The sequence below is a fragment of the Amia ocellicauda genome, chromosome 3 (genome assembly GCF_036373705.1).
Source record: "Amia ocellicauda isolate fAmiCal2 chromosome 3, fAmiCal2.hap1, whole genome shotgun sequence".
Classification (NCBI taxonomy): domain Eukaryota; kingdom Metazoa; phylum Chordata; class Actinopteri; order Amiiformes; family Amiidae; genus Amia; species Amia ocellicauda.
In genome coordinates this window covers 43,221,674-43,242,397 of record NC_089852.1, presented here as the reverse complement: position 1 = coordinate 43,242,397, position 20,724 = coordinate 43,221,674, and the positions used below count along the sequence as shown (strand labels likewise).

Genomic DNA, 20,724 nt, shown 5'->3' with positions numbered 1-20,724 from the left:
AGTCGTGACTCTACTTCCAGCTGTTTTTGTGTGCAATTGTATTTAATTCCTCACACTTGCAAACACATAGGCAACTGCATAAAGACTTTCCCCAAGTCTTTATCATTTCAACGTTTAAGTTATGTATGCTAAATCATATGTACACAGTTCTAATCTCTTGTTCAGGATGGAAGAATTAAAAAAACAGCTGTTTGCACTTAAGAGTTCTTCTGGTACCATTTATAGTGGGGGAAAATAGATGTTTTCAATAAGGAAGGTATAGATTCCCAGTATGATCTCTCCCTCGTGTAGCAGCTAATGTTAGTTAGCTTTATGTGTGTTTGTCCTGTAAATATGATAGCCCTGTAAACGAGCCGATCCGCCACAGTGGCTTCATCTCTGGCTCAAGAATGTGAGGCAATAAACTCGATCCAGCTGTGGCTGCCACTCCAGCTGTGCTGTTGGAAGCGAGCTTGCTTTTTCCCCCCCCCCCCCCCCTCCGCCCTGCTTTCTCTGCTAACTTCACACTGCTATATATACTGAATAATGAACTGAGTGAAAGGGCTCCGGCGAGGATACATCCCCAAATGCTTTCTGAGTGAGCAAAACCGGCAGAAACTCCCCCCCAGTCCCGCACCCCGGGCAACACCCAGACCACTTTTCCATCGGGGTTGTGGCACCGGCTCATCCGAGAGATCGATGCAGTTGACCACCCCGGCGCCGGGCGGGGGTCTTAGCCGGGATGCTGGGGGCTCTCTGGCACGGCTGCCCCTCGGAGGCCGCGGCCAATCCCGCAGCGGCGCGGTGACGTCATGGCAGCTGCGGCTGCGGAGATGAAAGGCAGCCCTGCGCGCCGGCTGGGCTTCACACCGCGGAGCAGCAGCGCACAGCCCGCCTCTCAGCCCAGCCCTCGCCAGGCCGGACACTCCGGGGGCGGTGGAAGCAGAAGTGTTTCTCCCGGGAAGAAGGGCGAAGGGAAGCAGAGCTCGTCCTCGCATCCTCCGGGCCGGATCCCGCTCGGACGTGCCGGCGGTCGCGACTCGTACGCCGGGCTCGTCGTTACCTGGTTTTTTTTTAAGTGCTGGCGGTTTTGCTGCTGGTCGGCCTTTGATGTGCGTCGCCGATCACCGATCAGATTACAAGGCTTGGATCCCAGCCCTCCTCTTGCCTTTGATCTCCGGGCACATTTGTTTTCTCGCTCTCTGCCTTTGCGCAATTTCGGAGGCTCGTCTGGAGTTGCGCAGCTGGGAGTGATGGTAGCGGAGAGGAAAGCCACAGCAGCGCATACCATACAGCCAGACCTGCGGCAGAGGGGCCACTGAAGTCCTGCAGCCTTATTCCCGGTAAGAGAGACCGCATGCGTGTGGACAGGTTGTGTAGATGGTTTGATCTCAATCAGTTCACAAACAGGCATGCTGGTTAAATATGCAATTTAATGTGGAAAAAAGTCCCTCTGTACAGCAGTTGATCGACCCTACAGTTGTGCTAAGTAGGTTTTTCCATATCATGAAATGCTCAGTCCAAAGACTAAAGCTAAATATGATCAGTGTGCACTCATTTTCCTTAATGCATGAGCACAATGTGATGACACATCAGTAATGTGCATTTATTGTGTACATTTTGACATGTTGCATAGGCACTCTCAATGGCAAACGAGCCATGCAATCACACAATGTTTAACTTCAATTGAAACATGTATGAACCCCGGGTGCATACTGTTGGGTGGTCTGAACTGCGCAAATGTTTTAATAGAGGGAAGTTCAGGCAAGGCAGTGCTGTGTTTTATAAAGCATATGGTTTCATATTGTACCAGTGTGACCAATACATCCTTCTGCTCAGACCTCTCAATAAACAGGTGATACTGGTTTATAAACATTTCCTGGACACTTTGGGAATTGTTTCCATCACTCTTGATATAGTCCTTGGTTTTGTTATTGTCTATATTTTCTGTAAAGTTTTTTTGGGGCATTGCTGTTATTGTGAAAAACCAAATCAAAATGCAATTCTGTACTCTTCAATGAAGCACCATTCAACTCTTCTGAAACCTGCCACTGTGGACTGTCCATGGAAGGTTGAACAAATAATAATAATAGTAACCATACACATAATAGTTTCTGATCTTCTGCTTCATTTACAGCTGAAAATCTGCCTAGTCTAACAAAGGAATCTAAATGGACTGTGAAATCTCCCACAACCGCCTGCATTTGTTAAAGCTTTTGCTGCTGTGTTTCTTTATGGTGAGTAACATAAGTGTCAGGTCTCTCCAGGCATTATTGTACCTGAAACAGCCTATTCAGAATCAGAAATTCAGCCTCTCCGATGACATAGCCTAGATATATGCACATCTCTGTGTATGTATTTTTAGTTAAACTGAGGTGCATATAAAAATCTAAATACAAAATATAACCATTACATGCACAATCTTTCAATACTAAGTGAATGCATTTAATAACTTTTTAACGTTCTGAAAATACGGAATCTGAGTTTAAAAGAAGCTTCTGCTACTTTAATGTCCCTAAGGATATGAGATCTGTGTATTAAATTATTCAATTAAGTAATGTGCTCTTTTTTCCCACCAGTTTTTTGCACAAGCAGAAGAGCTTGTTGAGTGCAGGGAGCAGGAGTACAGGGATGCGTCTGGGAAGTGCATTCCCTGTAAACAGTGTGATGCGGGTCAAGAGCTGTCTAAGGTTTGTACACAAGGGAATTGTCAGGACGCTTTCAAACGCCAATCTATTAGATAGATGGAAAATGGATTCGTTGATTCTAGATGCTTATACATTGTATATTGTTGTATATGTTTATGTATTTAATTTGAATGTATTTCCAGATTTTGTCAATTCTGATTTAAAATAATCAGCTTACTGACATCCAGAATATGAAGCATGTAAATATTTGGGCACAGAGTGTACTACTCCCACAGATTCAAATATTTATTGGTCTGCCCTTTTATCTCTAGTCAATCTTCACCCTTGACAATCACTCCCATAGTATTATTGTAATTTGATTTTCCAAAGGTTTAATTGATGCTTATTTTTGACCACAAAGTAAAGAGCAGCTTTCAAAGAGTGGCTTTCAAAATATTTTCACAGAAACCCATCAAAAACTGCCTTTCATTTCTTGTTTGTTCTAAAAGTTAATCTTTTTGGCCTGTGCTTTACGACTTTCATTGTTGTGTAGTCCAAATGTTATGGTTTGGACTTAGAGAGTTATTTCCTCTGGTGCCTGGACATTACCTTGTTGTTTTCCCCATTGAATAGATCTGAGAGCCATACTCTTGTCCCTGCCAACAGCATCTGCAATGCATTGTGTTGCCGAGAATGAGAAGAACAATGGGCGCTTTTTGTGTCTCGTTTGTTCAGATGCTCGCGTTTGTCCAAACATGTTGTTAGTTCTTGACTCCACTGTATGAAGCCTCCCATTCAGGAAGCTCCGTGAGTAATTTAGAGTCTGTTGAATATTTCAAATGAGTGAATTAGTTCTGAGAGCTGTAGTCCTGGGGGCACAGAGCAGCTTCACTAATTATACAGACTTTAATGTAATATTCTCTTATCCAGAACTCAGCATTGGCAATAATCAGTCTGTAATTAATATGGTGTGCCAGCTCTACCTGCAGTCCACCTAAAATGAAACTTGATGACCCGAAACAATATATAGATTTAATGATAATAACTATAATATACATTTTTTTTTTTTTTAAATTAACCTTTACATTTTTTGTATCCATTATTTTGGAAGTCTATTAACTGAAATATTAATATAATATTTTCAAAATCAACCTGACTGGTGTTTTCACGTCTTCAAAGTTATTATATAAGAAATACTTATATATGTATGACACAATCTTAATTGAGGCCATATGTTACATCATTGTTTTGTTACACTTTACAATTCCTTTACAAATTATGAATTTGATAGTTTTGATGTATTAAATACACAGGTCCCCTGATTTAATTAGTGTTTCATGATACAGATTTGACACCTGAGTAGCCCCATACAAGCACACAGGTTTTAAGTGTCAGGCATTGATTATAAAAAGCAGTTGTGTCCTATTTTAAAGCACTTAAATGTCAAATCAGGCCAGCAATTCCAGCATTTTTACTTTATACACACATGGAACAAACATGCATCTAAACACAAGATAAGCAGCTTAGGTTTAACTTTGTTTTTAGACATTCTAATTGTGTGCTTCTGCAGGCCTGATGTTTTCCTGCCAAATACTAACGGCTAGATCTGAACGCAGAACCCCCCGCGATGTTCGTTAATAATTGGCTGCCTAATTTATCACAGCCCAAACAAGGTGCCAAAGAACATGAAGAACATGAAGAAGGAGGGGAAACGGCTCTTAAGCTGGGAGAACAACAGGAAAGGCATTGTTTTTTACACCTCAGTAGTGCCACTGATAAGTGTTTTAGTTTGGTCTTAAAATAAAAAAACTGAATGACAAAAATATTAAATAAAATACACAGATTTGTACTGTTGTTGATTTTCAGGGAACACTTCTGGAACCCTTGAGAAGAGCGCTTTTGTTACACGGATCTGTAAGTCAGTAAAGCTGAATGCAGACCGGTAGAAAATGCAGGGCAAAGGGATAATATTACTGAGCTCCGAGTGCTGAACCTGCAAGCTGGCGTTAGAAAGCTGCTGGGAATGTAAGATGGCACATTGAGTTAACGAACTGGCATTGTTTCCTGGACTCATTCATTACTGGATCAGATGACTTGTCTCCCTTAAGGAGTCATATGATTCCTGCTTAATCTCTAAAATATCTCTAAGTCTGAACACGCTATAACCTTTTGGAGCATATACCTCTATTGCTCTTTTGTTTCCTTTGGATTTCCTACTAAAACTTGATCTGAAGATAGAGGAGAAGCGGGACTTGCATGTACTGGCTTCTCTGTGTCGAACTGGCTTTAGTGATATGGTATTAAACTCGAGGAAGGAGCGGAGGACAGTGGTACATGGGCTTAAAATTTGATAACTGCCCTCAAAAGATGAGTGCAGTTCATTTTCTAGTTCAGATGCATTTCACACGAAGCATTGTTCATGGGCTGGTCGGGAAAGTATTTTCTGTTGTTCACATTTCAGAAATGTCCATAATGATTCTATTAAAGGAGATCTGGACTGAATTAAAGTTTATCAGACTTTATTTGCTATTCCTAAGATTTTAACCAGTTGTTTTTGAGTTTTAAAATAAATTTAAATTAACATTTTGTTTTTAATTTGATGTGTTTTGCATTATGTAAATCTATCAATAGGATCTGAATTATTTTATCATTCTAAAAACCTAGCCGTGGGGTACAAACACACATTATACAAATGACACCAAACTAGATATGAATTATAATGTTCTTCTGTTTTCCATGTCAAAGACCTGGTTTAAGGAAATAGTGAGCTGTTTTGTTAGCAATAAACTTTTTTTTTTTTTTTCCCCCATTGTCTTGTTTTATATTGTCTAGTAGAAAAGTTACTATTGTATCTAGTACTACATGTGATGGCACCCTTTTTACCTTTTACTCTTTTTACCCTTTTTACCTTTATATGAGTGCCACATATGCACAGAGCTATATTGACATTTGGCTCGATCACGTCTATGCTATTGAATCTGGAAGTGGGCCTTTTTTAATATTTACTACTTTAAATAAACAACTCCGAAACAGCTGGCTGCTGTGTAAAGAGGGGGAGGTTCCTCTAGCGGTCACTTCTGAAGTTTAACTATAGAAGGTTTGTATTGTTGTGGCGGTTAATTATTCCTTTGAAGACAAAAGGTCTTCAAACAGTGAGTGGCCAGCATGGAAGCCAGGCTTTTCTTCAGGGCCAGGCTTGCTTTTCCAGTCTTGACGTCTCTGGTATTTTCCACACTGGATCCCCTGCTCTGAAAAGCCCTTCTGGCTCCCCAGTAGGGGATGGGCAGCTGCCAAGGCAAGGACACTGACTGGACCAGCTGTTGGCCTCCTCTCTCCCAGCATGCCTTGCGTCGTGAATCCCGCTGCAGAATTCAACACCGGGTGCCGGCTGGGGTCAGGCCAGAATTCTTAAGTTCTCCCCGTGTGAAAGACGCCCTTTTACCCGCCCTCGGTGCTCTTATTGTGTATCGTTAACTACTGCGCTGTGTGAACGCTTGCATGCTCACTCCCCCCAACACCAACACTGTACGACCAGCCTGTGAAATGGGAAACCATTTGGTAAAGTAACCGTTTGAAGATAACCTTCACTTAATGATATATGTGACCTCAAATCACACAAGGCACCGGGGGAATTTAACACGGTGCTGGTTCTGTAATAAAGGAAGGGGCAGCTGTGGGAGAAAATGAGCCGAATGATGTAATTCCAAGAGTCTAATGTTACATACAGTGAGATCTGATGTTCTGAAGGAATGTGGATTCCTGTGTAAAGACAATGCTGAAGGTTTTACTTGCATTCTATTAGAAATGGGGCAACGGATGTTTTTTGGCGGTTGTTATCTGGGTGGTGTTTCACCCTTCCTCTATTGAAATTGTTTAGATTATTCTCTTATATGACTTGGAGAATGGTTAAATATTTTCCTGAACAGCTTGACAATAGTTATGTTACTTTTAAAGCTTTATTTCAAACGATCAGTGTATACTTTGCAGAAAACGAAACTCTTGAAATCCCTTTGCTGCTGGTGAAAGGCTGCCAAGAATTAATAAAGAGTAGGAATGCTTTACACCATGACAAAGCACTTCATAGATGGTCTAGGCTTAATCAGAGTGGTTGTAAAGGAGGTCTTTTATGTTGGTACATCTGTGATGGGACCAAAACGAACCCCTGCTCTGATCTGAGGAACCTTGGCGTTAATGGAATGTATGTGATGTTCTAATCTGATTACTGACCATTGCCCTTTGAAGGAAAGGTATTAAAAAACACTTGTGACTACATAGGGGGGAAGAAGTATTTCAGAAATGTGTTTCGTAACTGCATCTGTTTATAGGATTGCCCTTTTCTAAACTTTTTTTTTTTTTTAAACCTTTTCTAAACCATTTTATAAAAGCGCGTTCATGAAAGGAAGCAGAGATCATTTGCTCGGTGGAGGATCTCGGTGGTTAATGTGTGCCTCGGAGTTCAATTCAACTCGCACCGTGTCTGCAGTGCGGCATTAAACGAACAAGGCCAGAGCCTCTCGTTTTTTAGTTATTCATTGACTGGCATCCTGCTAAACTCCTGTAATCTGCTCTATTGCATATCATTTTCTTCCCCTCAATAAGTTATCTCTGTGTACATAGTGATATGGATAATAATTAGGTGCTTTATCTGGAAATGCATATTGTTTGTTTAGTTAACATTATGAAATATGTCTAGAGTTTAGAAATAATAATAATAACAAGAAGAGGCCGTAAACTGTGAGGTGTAACTTTTTTTTTTTTAATTCTTGAACTGCTTTTCATATAACCAGCATTACACTTGGGTATCTTTTTGCTCTCCGGATTTCTTTTTGAAAACTGAAAAACACGGTCGGTCACATATATATTATATTCTCAGTGTAATTTTAGTGTTTCTTCCTGTGGTTTTGTGAAATTGGAAGGTTGCCCTTTCAACGCCATAGACAAAATATGATATACTGTGTTTAAACCGCAGTGCTCCTTTCCGAGATGATATATTCTTATACAGGTTTGTTTGGTCTTTAATTAGTTGGATTTATGTTCAACAAAGTCAGCACTGTCTAATGGGGTTTAGCAAGAAAGTGTGTGCTTTTTTATTTTTTATAAAACATCCCTTAAGATGTGCTAAAGTTATGCAGACAGAGCTGAAAACTAAATGTATATATTACTAATATTCAAACCGTATTCATAATGCTTACTAGCTTGACCTGAAAGTTGACAGCCGTGTTGGAATCAAGAACAACAAAACACAAAGCCAAGCAGCCGGAAATGTAATTGTCGCGCTTGTACAGTGGATATTGCTTCTGTGCTTTTGAGTTGTATGCTGTGCTTTTGAGCTGCAGGCTTATCGGAGGGAAGAAGAAAGTTATTCAAGTTCCCGAGCTGGTGTCTCGCTTAATCTTTGCATCCCGCAGTAGTCAATGAAGGTCTAAGCACTTTTGGTTTTTCAAACTCGTGAACATTCACAAAGTTGGTTTAGAATGAGAAACAGACAATAACCCAACCATAAGCTAGTAATAATATAACAGTAGGTGTCCTGCAAGTCTTTTATCATTCAAATACTCTGCATTCCCAGGAATAAAGCAGGGGACTATATGTTGATTGTAGGCGTAAGGGAGATTATTGCTAGTGGAAGATGTGTTCTCAAAAGAGGCAGGCCTTTGTTGGGAGGAATTCTGCAAGCAGAGATCGTTATTCTGTTTTTATCCCCGCGATTTGTCTTTATTCACGTCCCCCTGCACCCAGACCCCCCTCCCTCGGTCTAATCAGTCGGATATCTCTTGTTAATCCCCCCAGGAATGCGGTTTTGGCTATGGGGAGGATGCCCGGTGTTTGCCATGCAGGGTGAATCGGTTCAAAGAGGACCGAGGGCTTCAGAAGTGCAAGCCCTGCCTGGACTGCGCCCTCGTCAACCGCTTCCAGAAAGGCAACTGCAGCATGACCAGCAACGCCGTGTGTGGAGACTGCCTGCCAGGGTGAGTAGGAGAGCCCAGACAGAGTGGATAATGTTGGGGAGGCCTGGAGGTGCACCATGTGACCTTCTGAGGGACCCCTCAAATTTCACTCGATTCCACGATTTTTGTGTATTTTTTTTGAATGGCTGTACTACTTATACAGATTGGCCCTCGTTTGTTTTTTTTACACATTTCAGTTTATGTATGTGTGAATGTAAGTTCTCAGAAAAACAGACCATGCCTAATTTAGCTTTTCCTCTCTCAGGCGATCATGATTTGTCTTAGTCTGGCTGTTCAAAACAAGGCCTGAATGGATTTATCTGAATCAAGTCCTGTTCAAAAGAAAGATAAGGGGACGCGTGTAACAGAACAGCCAGGACTCCGGCTTCCCCGCTCGCCACATGTCTCGGTTGCTTTGAATGATGTTTGCACGTCAGTTGTGTTTATAGCTCCATGTTTCAAAGAAAGCAATAAAAAAAACATCCAAAGAAAGCACAAACGGAGCTTCAAAGACTGTGTGAGGTCATTGAATGTTTTCTAAGGGTTCAAAGTTAACCAGGAGTATCTCTGTGTTCCAGTTTTCACAGAAGAGTGACCTTACCTAGTAATAATTAATGTAATAAGCAAATAAATATTTCCCCGGTTATTTTACAGGTTTTACAGGAAGACCAAGTTGAGTGGCTTCCAAGATATGGAGTGTATACCATGCGGAGACCCCCCACCTCCGTATGAACCTCACTGTAAGTCTGCTAACATTTTTCCACACCTATTGCAGTCTGAAGTGTTGGTGTCTTCAACCATCATTTCCCAACGTTCCACTTGATAATTTGGGTGTAAACCAAATAACCAAATGGAAAGGGTGACTTTCTCATCAAAACAAAACAATATCAAACACACGTTTATATATAGATGGCGAGAGAGACATCAAATCCAATTGGTTAGCCATTTCCTACTGTGAGCAGTTAAGTAGAACTTTAAGATAGAGGGAGTGGCACAGAATAAAAAAAATGGTTGGCTAACTTATGTGTTTAGTAATTGAGTGCGACTTCCTGATGGCTGTTGAGCAGATCTGGCACCGGGTGAGCGAGAACAGTTGTGCCAGGTCTAGCACATTGGTGTCAGATGTATGTAGATGTCTGGATCCAGCTGGAGGTTATCGGACTTGGAAAGCTTTGTTTGCGTCAGTTGTTCTTGCAGCTGAAAAGCCCCTGAAATTTGGAAAAGCTTTTTTGGGAGGATATTACATAACCTCTCGCATGTGACCATGGCGACCCAGGGTAAACCCTTCTACTAGAGTTTTGTAACGGCTTTGTTTTTGGTTCCAACTTTGATTGGCCTTTTTTTTTTTTTGCAAGCTCCTTTCACTCTGGAAACAATAATGCTTCTCCGCAGCTTACAGAAATTTGAAGAGCAACTAAGCAATTATGCAACTCAGAAAAGCAGTCCGTTCCCCCCTTTATGTTGTCTTTATGTTGTACATTATTGAAGAGCATAACGTTGCCCTCAGCACACCATTAATTGGCAGGTGTACAGATGTATTTGAACCTGTTTCGTACAGACCATAAACATTTACAGGGTACTGACACTAGGCCAAATTTCATAAATCAAAAAAAGCCCAGATAAATTTTTATGAGCTTGTTTAGGTATTTTCTCATTCTTTTTTATGTATCACTTGATTGCAACACTTCTGGTGTTGCTTTAATACTTTGGGTAATTAACACGTATACACTTTTAAAATGTGTTAAATGATTAAAAAGTGCAATCCAAGTTGGCAGTTGCTACAGCAGAATTGATGCAGAACTTGTTTGGTTAAGTGTATAAGGTGAAGTAATCTTTAAATGTTTACTGCAGTATTAAGCTTCTTCACTACATATCCCTACATAGAAACGGGTAGATTTAGTGTGGCAACTAGGTAATCTGCATTTGAGCTAAAATATTTCAGATTAAGCTAGGTCATGTTTAAACATAACTCACAGTCTCCTTACACTCATATGACCCACTCAGGAACAGTTGGCTTGTGGTTTTCATAACGGTTAATACCCCGACTCCCAAAACAAGCACTCTGGGAAGGTTTCAATAAAGAATCCAGTCAACAAAACAACCATGAAACAGGCTTTTTAACCATAACCACTACTCGGACAAACAGCCAGTGCATAAATTGGCTGTGAAGTAGTGGTTAGGGCTCTGGACTCCTAAGCTGAAGGTCATGGGATGTCATGCACTGGCTTGTGCTGTAAATTGGAAGTCCTGGGCCTTTTAACATGTGTTGAGGTGTTGACTGGGGCCCAGTAACTGGCCTGGGAAAGGGGCGTGGCTGATGTGCTCATATAGTGTGATCCAGCGCCACAAGCAAGTCATCAACCAGATTAGATTTCTCCTTTTGTGTGTGTGTACATTAAGACGAGGCAAATTGTGTTGGGATTGTAGTTAAATTGGTTAATATTTTGCATTCTTGCTTTGGCATATTTTGCGATTGGTCTTGTAGTCAGATTTGACCCATTATGGGACCTTGACAAATATTACTAGAGATGTGTTGTGAGGCCACCAAACTGTATTCATCTCAGCCTTGTCTGGCATGATTTAATGTTATTTATTTTTTTGTATACAGTTGTTAAGACTGCTATACTTGTATCCAGCACCTTTCTTAGTTTCTTTCATTTGAAACATTTGTTTCTGTCCATATCCGCAACCAGCAATTCTGTCTAAACTTGAAATTGAATGCTAGCCTGATCTTCAGTGGTATTTATCAGGGGATAATCAAATAGATAATTAAACAAAAGGAATTTAATCTTCACTTCGCTGTACCCCACCCTCTGCTCTACGCTAGGAAAGGATGCTAAAATACACATATTTCAATTTCAGTGAGCTATTTTAGCAGATCAAGCTAAATAAAGATTCACTACCGAAACAGCAACAGGGATGATTAATTTGTTTTCTTTGAAAGTACAAGAACATATCAGTTGGTATTTCATGCAGTTTGCAAGTTGTGAAATAGAGGTTTCCTTTTGAGAAGCAGATTTAAAAGCCTCTTCAAGTTACATGTTTCAGTCATGCTATCTTAGTAACAATTAATTACTTTCTCTTGAAGTGTCAAATCTTTGGTTTTGTCCTGCATGGTGATTTCTCAATCTGCTATGTTGACAAAACGGCATTAAACTTTTTGATCTGCAAGCTGATTTGTCATGGAACTCATACTTTGTCAGTATGTATTGCAACGAACCATCTTTTAATAACAAATAAATGGGTAAACCACTGATGTTCCTAAAGAAAAAAAAACACATACTATTTAGAATGAACATATTGAAGTTAGAGAAGTTACAAAAAATCTAATCCAATGCATTTTTCAGTAGGCCATACGCAAAAAAAAAAAAAAGAACCAATTGTGGAATTGCATAAATTCTCCAGGCAGAAATGGTTTTACAGATAAGATACAGGTAGTTGTTTTTTGCTTCAGATATATGTCAAGGAATGCAGTCAGCCAGAGATTTAGTGCAGTGATTTGGTCTCTCAGGGCCAGCCACTTATAACCCCGAACAAAGGAGCACAGAAAGACAGGGAGCAGCTGTGTATTCGCTGGAGCACACAAAAAAAGAAAAAATACAGTCTCTGGAACATGCCAATTAACAATTTCCCCCAAAAGAGTTCAGATTGATTCATAGTATATGCTTTAAAAGACAACACAACTCCTTAGATAATGTAACGTACAAGTAGCTGAATACATTTTTGTTCGAAAGGTGGTTAAAGTTTAATGCTGGTCGCTCCTGCAAACCTATCAAGATTTGTATCATGAGTTTACAGTGGCTTCCTCCAGCCTCCCATTTCCCTCATATAATACAAAAATACACTCGCAATTACAGACGCACAACCACCTCCCCCCTCCATTTACAAAGCTCTGGCTCTCCACATCGTTTGGGATTCTTCTGCAGAGGTTTTTGGCAGCGGTGTCGGCCTGCGATAAGATCCGCAGGTGAAAGCTCTTTCATCGGCTCTCTTTTATCTGTGTTTACCACAGCTGCGATGGGCCGATAAAGCTGGTTGCTGTAGCTGGGGAACGCGGCTGAGCGAAACAGGGACGGCTGTTTACAAGATGCTCGGTTCAGCCTCCTCGGTGGGGCTTTGCTAGACGTTCTTTGCTGGGACATTTTATTTATGTCTGTGCTGTACAAACACACAGACACAAACGCTGTCCAGAAGGGAGGAAGAGGTTGGGCAAGATTTTTGTGGTTTTCATGTCATTCAAAATGCTACACTTTGTCTCTCATCAAGCCCTATGTATGGAGGATGTGCTTGCAAGTGCATGATGTCAACAATGTCAGAGAGTTGGGGGTATCTTGACATGAATGTTGGAAAAGGCTGAAGGAAAACAAGTAAAAACAACCATTAGTAATATATTACATATATTTCTTATATATTCACACTTTTGCAACTTTTTTTTCCTCCCTGGACTGAATTTCTTCATTTGTAAAGATATTGAAGAGCCTATTGGACACGTTTTAAACAGGTCAACACCGAGGACTGTCTTTTAATAAGGAGCTGAATTAGAACTTGCATTATCGGTACATATACAGCATGTTTAAAGGCATTCTTCCCCATGGTTGGAAAATAAGGAAAACGAGAGGAAAGTTAAAACAGAATGGGGTTTTTAATCTTGGAAATATTCATGTTGTGGAGGCCTTTATCTGTGTCCTAATGCAAATGTTAACCTCTCCTAAACGGACAATGCTGTATTTAGTCACCATGAAAAGAGTTGGAAAAAGTGGATTTCAAAGTTGGTAGTGCTTTGGGAAACTCGGGACTGGGCTCCACCCTTGATCTCAGGAGATGTTAATTAAGTGTTTTTATGATGTTGCAAGTGAAGTATAAATAATACTAATTAAAACAAAAAACTCTAGCTCTGCAACTATTCACAGGGCTTCAACTGGGAATGGAAATATGTGCGTTTCCCAGCACAGCTTAAACCCGAAAAGTGCGTTTAATGTTACATTTTCATATTCCTACAAGAATAAACTGGGAGCTTCTGCTGAATCATGCAAGTAAATATGGGATTCAAAGTTGCTGTGTTCTTGTTGTTGGAAAAGCAGCCGTCTGTGAGGAGAATTTTTTTAAATGCTGTGTGATCAGATATATGATTGACACATTCTTTTTGTTGTTGTTGTTGTTTTTAACAAAATAAAACCTTGTTTGAAGCTAGAGAGCTAGTAGTGTCTGCCAAAACTTGAAACACTGGTTTGTGTTGAGGCTGCCAGTTTCTGCGAAGGCCCCTATTGACCTCTCCTTTAAAAAAAAAAAAAAAAAAAAAAAAAAAATCACTAATCTCATTTTAATAAGCTCTTATCGCCCTGTTTATTTACAGCATATTAACTAAACTGACTGTTAGAAGTGCTCAGAGAATTCAGACTCTGATAAACACTCTAATATTTACTGTATAGATTGATCCACAGAACTTTACAGGTAGTTGTTCACATACTTATATATATTTAAATTATGAAGTAGATTTTTTTTTTTTTTTTCCTGACAGGTTGGAATGCACAAATAGTCTTATCCTTTAAAGCAGGATTTCAAAGCGGGTAAACCAAGGCTAAAGTGATGTTTACATTGCCTGACAAAGAGTTCGTGGAATTGAAAGCCCAGACTTGGTTTTGCTTAATGATTAATCTGCTGGAAAGCACACATGAAGTGAGGGGGGTACTGAAAATAGCACTTTTATCATTGAAAAGTGTCTCCTTTGAAAATAGTTGTGGAATAATCCTTTTACATAACAAGCTTGTTAAAAAAAATAAAAAAATAAAATCACTTTTGTGTGTCTGTAGAAGATTCTGTAGTTTTTAGAGCTCTGGACGAATAGAATAGACCGTCTGCAACAAACACCACCTCTTTATTTCTTTTTATTTACTGTGGTAAGTTGAGGTAGCACAGGCTTATTAACAGAGTAGACTTATTTGTCGTATTTGAGGTGCCCACCAGTTGATCTCAGTAGTGTATGTGGCAGGAGCTTTCCTACACAATGGACTCTTATCTTGGAGCCTGCATTATATGTCATGAGGGTAGCTCTAAGCACTGATAACTGGCAGGAGTCTCTCCAATAGCTCGTCCCTGGAGACGACCTTAAACTGCATGAGGGTAGCTGACAGTGCCGGCTGGCGAGACCCTGCTTATAATATATTTTTGGAGGGAAAAGGACTTTAAGGTGCTGATCTAACCCACACTGCTCCAAACTGACGACACAACAAAATAGCAATTCTTTCTGTTCTTTGTAGTGTTTACCCCTTGACATTAAGTTCCAGAAGTAAAAGTCTGCAAACCGAACTTGCTTCAGTCTTAAGAATCTCTACTTGAAACGTGACCATTCCAGAATCTATAACATGTTCCGGAGGATTGATTCGGAACATCGCGCCCCATAAAATTTAGGCCCGTTTCAAAACCAAACCAAATCGAAACCATATGTTGCCCTAGTATCCTGCAATTAATGCCAACAACTTCCCCGCTTTCCTGCTGTTGGTTTATGTGAGGGAGAGGTGGTTAATGTGATAGGCTTCAGTTGGCAATGGTCTAGTAAATAAACAAAACTGTATATTGTAGATCGGAACCACAAACATAAGATTTTCGTATAATTCAGTCCGGCTGTGTGCGTGTCTGTGTGCGCTTCTCATTTCTACCGAAATCAAGGTGTTGCCACAAAGCCCCCTAACCGCAGCGATTCTTTCAAACGTGTCTCTATGTGATGCTGGAAAAAAAGGGGCTTGCAGACGAAAGGATGAGGTTGACTGACATGTGAAAGGCCAAGTGCCCCAAGGTGCTGAGATGGCGTTTACTGTTCTTATTCTTCTGAAGTCAGAAAATGTGATATATTCGGCAAAGAATCCCTTTGTGTCCCCGTAAGGCACTCATTGTAAACTGGTGAACAAACCCAAATAATTATGTCTAACGGATCCAAGCAGGATGCGACAAGATTACAGGCATCTAGGCTGATTAGAAACATAGTTGAAGAGCAGAAGGAACACTTATCAGAAGGAAGGCTTTCTGAGTTTTAAACTATCTATTTTTAAACCTATTTCCATACAAGGGTAGGGCCTTATCAGCATGAACTGCAAATTCAGTCAACAAACCTCAAGACTGGACAATTGTAAGAGAGAATAGTACAGGAAGTTGAATTACATGTGACAAACAATTCAATATATAAAGAAATACACATCCTATATATCAATAAGCTTTTGATTTGTTGAGACCAGTAACTAGAACATTTCCTTTAAGGATGAAGTGTTTATTTTTTAAATGAAATAATACATCTATTATTATTGTTATAGATACTAGGTCAGGGGTCTGTTAAAGAGTGACTGCCCTGTATACGCTGTCAGATAGAGAAATGCCTCCAGACACACCAAAGATTATAAGTTTGTTTGTATGGGAAATATTTTGCCCTTGGCTCTCCAGTGACTCTAGGTTAATTTCCAGCATTTAAAAAGATTTAAAAGACGTTTGAAGCCATGAAGGGGTGGAGGGGTTGAATTCTTTTAACTTCTAGGTCAAGCGTTGTGACATCTGTTTTGCCATTGGGATTAAAATCTTTTCTTTTCTCTCCTTTTGGTTTGATTCTGTAGAAATGTCATGTAAGTAAGATTTGTGGTCCTTTCTCTGTTTTTAAATTAACCGTCTCTTTGTTCCTTGCATTTGCACATAGTTCAGCCAGATATTTCAATACATCTTGTCAACTTGTAACACCAAAGTTGTGGGGGTGGGGTGGTGAGGAGGCCCAGTGGCTTCTAGTCATCAGATACGAACCATATACAAAAAATATGGTGGCCATTTTTAGTTTTAGAAGTTTTGATGGATCCCTTTTGACTTGAATGCAGTATTGTGTTGTATAAACCTGGCCTGCTCTGACGGTGTACCGTGCTGGTGTTTTGCAGGCAGCACACGGGTGAACCTGGTCCGCATCCCTTCAACCGTGTCCAGTCCCCGCGACACCGCGCTGGCCGCCGTCATCTGCAGCGCGCTGGCAACGGTGCTGCTGGCCCTTCTCATCCTCTGTGTCATCTACTGCAAGAGGCAGCTCATCGAGAAGAAGCCCAGCTGTACGTTCTTTCATCCCAACTACAGGCCTCAGGGCGGCAATAAATTATTCTCTTCAGCCACACCTTCCGCACTGTGAGAACTTGTGAGAGAGAGAGAGAGAGAGGGAGGGAGGAGGAGGAGGGGGTTGGGAGGAACAACCATGCTGAGGAGCTAAAAAAAAAAGTGTAGATCAGTAGTTTTCAGTAGTAGCAGTGCAAGTTTGTGTCTCGTCAGTGCGTGTGGCGTTTGAAGTGAAAATCACAGCTTGCATATTACATTTACTCACACTGTATATTATGTTAGTAATAAGACATTCAGCATTATTTACAGTCTGACAGCATCAGATTTCAGTTATAACACAAAGTAATAATCAAAAAGGGACTCATCTGATCAATGTTGTCACTTCTTGGATCTCTCCTTAACTCCATTTATCTTCTTGCAGGGACCACGAGATCTCAGGAGGGACCTTTCAATGGTGCCGAGCTTTCCCACTTTGACCGCCAGCGGATCGGCGAGTTCTCTCACCGAACCTGCTGCCACTGCCACCGAGATCCGGCGCAGACATGCGGTGAGCCCGGCGCTGCCCACAAGCATTGCTCCTCTTGCTTTCCTATCTCCTCCAACTGTGGGGCCTGTTAAGTCTAGTGATTTAGGGACCATCTGCAGTGCAAGTCTGGCTGTTTGGCCTGAGGAGGTCAAACACAGCTGTGGCGGGTGATGGGGCTGTAGCTCTGTGTGCTCTCTAAACCACAGCAGCTCGAGGTGACAGCTATGTGCGTGCATGTATTTTTTTTTTTAAGTCTTAACTCCTGTCCTTTGTCGTTTGCTCAGCAGTCTAGAGGGAGAGTTTCATGGAGTGAGGGAAAAAATTACCACAGGAATGTTTGCATTCTTCCAAAGCTAATGGGGAGCTTTACAGGTCTTGTTCAGAGGAACTTCTTCAAGGCTCAATGTTCATTAATCTCTTAACTCCCAAACTCTGCAGGTCCCGTTCACCTGATCCCGTCTCTGTGCTGTGACGAGATGTGCAGTCTGGGCCGCAGTAGTGACGGTTGCCCTTTCCACTCTCGAAACACCCTCGATGAAGGGTAAGTCTACTCGTAATCCTGTTAATGAAATCTTGACTGGTTATTCTCTACATTTTTTATAAATGAAAATGTGAAAATCAATTGTGTGACTTCTAACGGTGTGCACTGTAGGGTGCTGGCTGGATTTCACTGCACATGTTTTCCGTGTCAAACAGAAATCAGACTCTCTTTGATTCTAGGCCATTTTCTTCCAGTTTGGAAAAACAAGCCCTCATTCATAGCCATCTAAACTCGCACATCTTGAATTGATCATAAGGAATAAAAATAAAACGGTTTGTATTTAGTCATGCCTTGACCTCGGGGAGCCATTGTCGGAGTGTAAGAGCATCTGCCTTCCGTTTTGCAGCATGGCGGATTCTGTGGACGGCCATATCCCCGCATTCCTGGCAGCGTTTCCCGATTCTTCTCCCGGAGATTCCACAGAGGTTTGGCCACTGATGCGAAACTCGGCCTGCAGTGAAAGCCTCAACTTGTCCCAGTCCGTGCTGAAGGAGAGAGGAACGCCCAGCTCGGAGAGGAGCTCGGGGACCCTGGAGGCCGCATTGGCAACCGAATCGGAAGCCCCCGCTCAGCAGGCCCTGTCTGAGACCCTGCGGTCTCTGTGTGACACGGCCAAGGAGACCAGTCGAGAAGCCAGTGAAGACATCGGTGGCACTCCCTGCAACCCTATCTCCGAATCTCCGCAGCTGCAGCCATGTCCATTTCAAGGTAAGACAAACTGAACAGACAACTATTCTAGCCAAAATCTTCCACATAACTGAAACAAAACCGAACCTTTACTAAAGTGTACTGAATAAAAATAAGTAAAATAGATCTTAATGTAATTAGGGGGGTTTATTATTCTTAAAATTACTAGTGCTTACCACCAAAATAGACGTTCCCTTGAAGATACATTTCTTATGGTCATGTCACTCTGTGCTTTCCAAGCTCCTCTGCACAGTGTTACATTGGGCCCTTTCATTTCAAGAGCCATAGCATATCAGTTGAGACTCTACAGCTGGCAAGAAAGAATTGTGAGATAGCCTGCCGTTTTTCCATTCTTGCTTTGCCCAGCAGGAATCCCTGAGAACGCCAGTGAGAAACTCTGGCTAAAGAATAGGGGGAACCACAGGGGATGAAAGCAAAACACCACACAGCGAACAAGGAGCTCAGAGGCATTAGGATTTCCTGGCTATACTGCTGGCTGTGCCCTGTAGACCAGTTTAGCCGATGCCGTTGGCTTCCTGGAACAATTATTTTGCCATGTCTAGAAAACACCTTTGACAGAGTAGGCCTCTTGGGGTGTCCATGGAAAGCCGAATGAGCCGTGGAGGACCGAGCACATTTCACGCTGAGCTTCCACTGTCACTTTTGCTTTTCTTACTAGCATAACCACCCAATGTGAAATCAACCCTGTTTTTTTGGGTATATATGGGTTTCTGATGGTTATTTATTTTTATCTTCTTTTTCTTTCCAGGCTGACATGCATTTGGATTTTCTGAGGCTAATTTTATATGAAGAGACATGGATAGGAGAACACAGTGGGACCCAGTTTAAGTTTGGATCGCCACACAAAACACTTCCTGAAAAGAGTTTGGCGCCCATCTTTTTTTTTTTTTAACAAGCTGCGTATCACCTGCGGCCTTCCTGAAAGCATCTGAAGGGACTATTATAAATACGTGCAAACAAATGCTTTTCACGGCAAAGCACAAGAACAATGACTCGAGCCCAGAGGAGGGATGGGGAGTTAAGGTGAGGGACTGGCCCAAGTACAGTATTTAATGAAGCTGAAAAGAGACTGTTTGCAGTTCGTCAGGGTGCAAACCCTATTAAGTCAACAAGAGAATGCTGTTCTATATTTGATGTTCCAGAAGGAGAATGTGCCACACTTTTCCCAAGTGACTTATTAGCCAGAAAAGCAATATATTATAAGTCTGAGTTCACTATACATCAATATATATAACTGTTTACCAATCTCACACTCTGGTTCAACATTAACAGACTCACAGATCTTTTTCTTTTTTTTCATTGATTTTCCATCTTCCTGTGGACTGCTGAATGTGCTTTTATGTGGCTATGCACTATGTTTAAGGAGAATAAATAAAAATAACTGGGGCAGTAGTGGTTAGAGCTCTGGGCTGTGGGTTCAATCCCAGGTGGGGGATACCTAGATTGCACCAGTATAATAAAATGGGTATCTGTGTCAAATAAGAATGTGATGTATTGTAACAATTATAAGTCACCCTGAATAAGGGCTGCAAAGAAATATCATAACTCTTGAGAAGACCAAAATAATAATCACCATAATAATCCATTCACATAAATCTTATGCACTTTGAAGCAGACATGATAAAACCATAATGGAAGAGAGAGGACAGTTTGTGAATGTTTGCAGATGGGACACTCTTATTAGGTGCAACTGTGTTACTGTAGATATTGTAATATAGACAATAGAATGTGAATATTTTTTTAATGCGGGCGACTACCCAGTTCAGACCGTAGTTCATCCTGCCAGCTCAGTAGTGATGTTTTTTGACGTGTACAGTGTATACTTTTTCAAATCAACCTAAATGCCTTTTGCAACCTTTTTGTATTTGTAAATAAATCCTGCAAACCATGACTCTGTTCTCCTGTCATTCATACGTTCTACTAGGCCCTGATGTCTTTGTCTTTGATTTAGCAAAAGTTTAAATTTGAAACTCACGTGTTAGTGACATCATCTTTCTTCCTCATCCCTGCTCCACGTTCACTGAATTCTTGTGAAAGGGTCACTTCTGAGTCCATGACTGGGTGGTATTGGACCAAAACCTCAGAATACTCCATACTCCATACAGTATCACATACTACTACTAATAATAGTAATAAAAGGCATGGATGTAGATTAAGACATGAATTTAGATGTAGATATACACACCTAACGAGAGAGTTTTTAATGAGGGTTATTTACACAATACATGACATATCCTTTGAGTTCGATATGAGACATGAAGTAAGAATGGCTTTGTTGTGGACTCTTTGAGAGCTCAGGGCTTGGATCTGTGTGATGTGCCT

The 20,724-nt window shown here is 41.1% G+C and overlaps 1 protein-coding gene across 1 annotated transcript; it reads left to right on the top strand.

Moving 5' to 3' along the window:
- Positions 1 to 869: 869 nt before the first annotated feature.
- On the top strand, positions 870 to 20,293 carry LOC136746827 (tumor necrosis factor receptor superfamily member 19). The gene is made up of 10 exons (XM_066699629.1): positions 870 to 1,322; positions 2,117 to 2,216; positions 2,559 to 2,669; positions 8,397 to 8,575; positions 9,209 to 9,294; positions 16,462 to 16,626; positions 17,049 to 17,174; positions 17,592 to 17,694; positions 18,041 to 18,402; positions 19,151 to 20,293. Exons 2-10 carry the CDS (start codon positions 2,151 to 2,153, stop codon positions 19,153 to 19,155), a joined length of 1,203 nt encoding a protein of 400 aa, XP_066555726.1. The 5' UTR covers positions 870 to 1,322; positions 2,117 to 2,150; the 3' UTR covers positions 19,156 to 20,293.
- Positions 20,294 to 20,724: the final 431 nt, after the last annotated feature.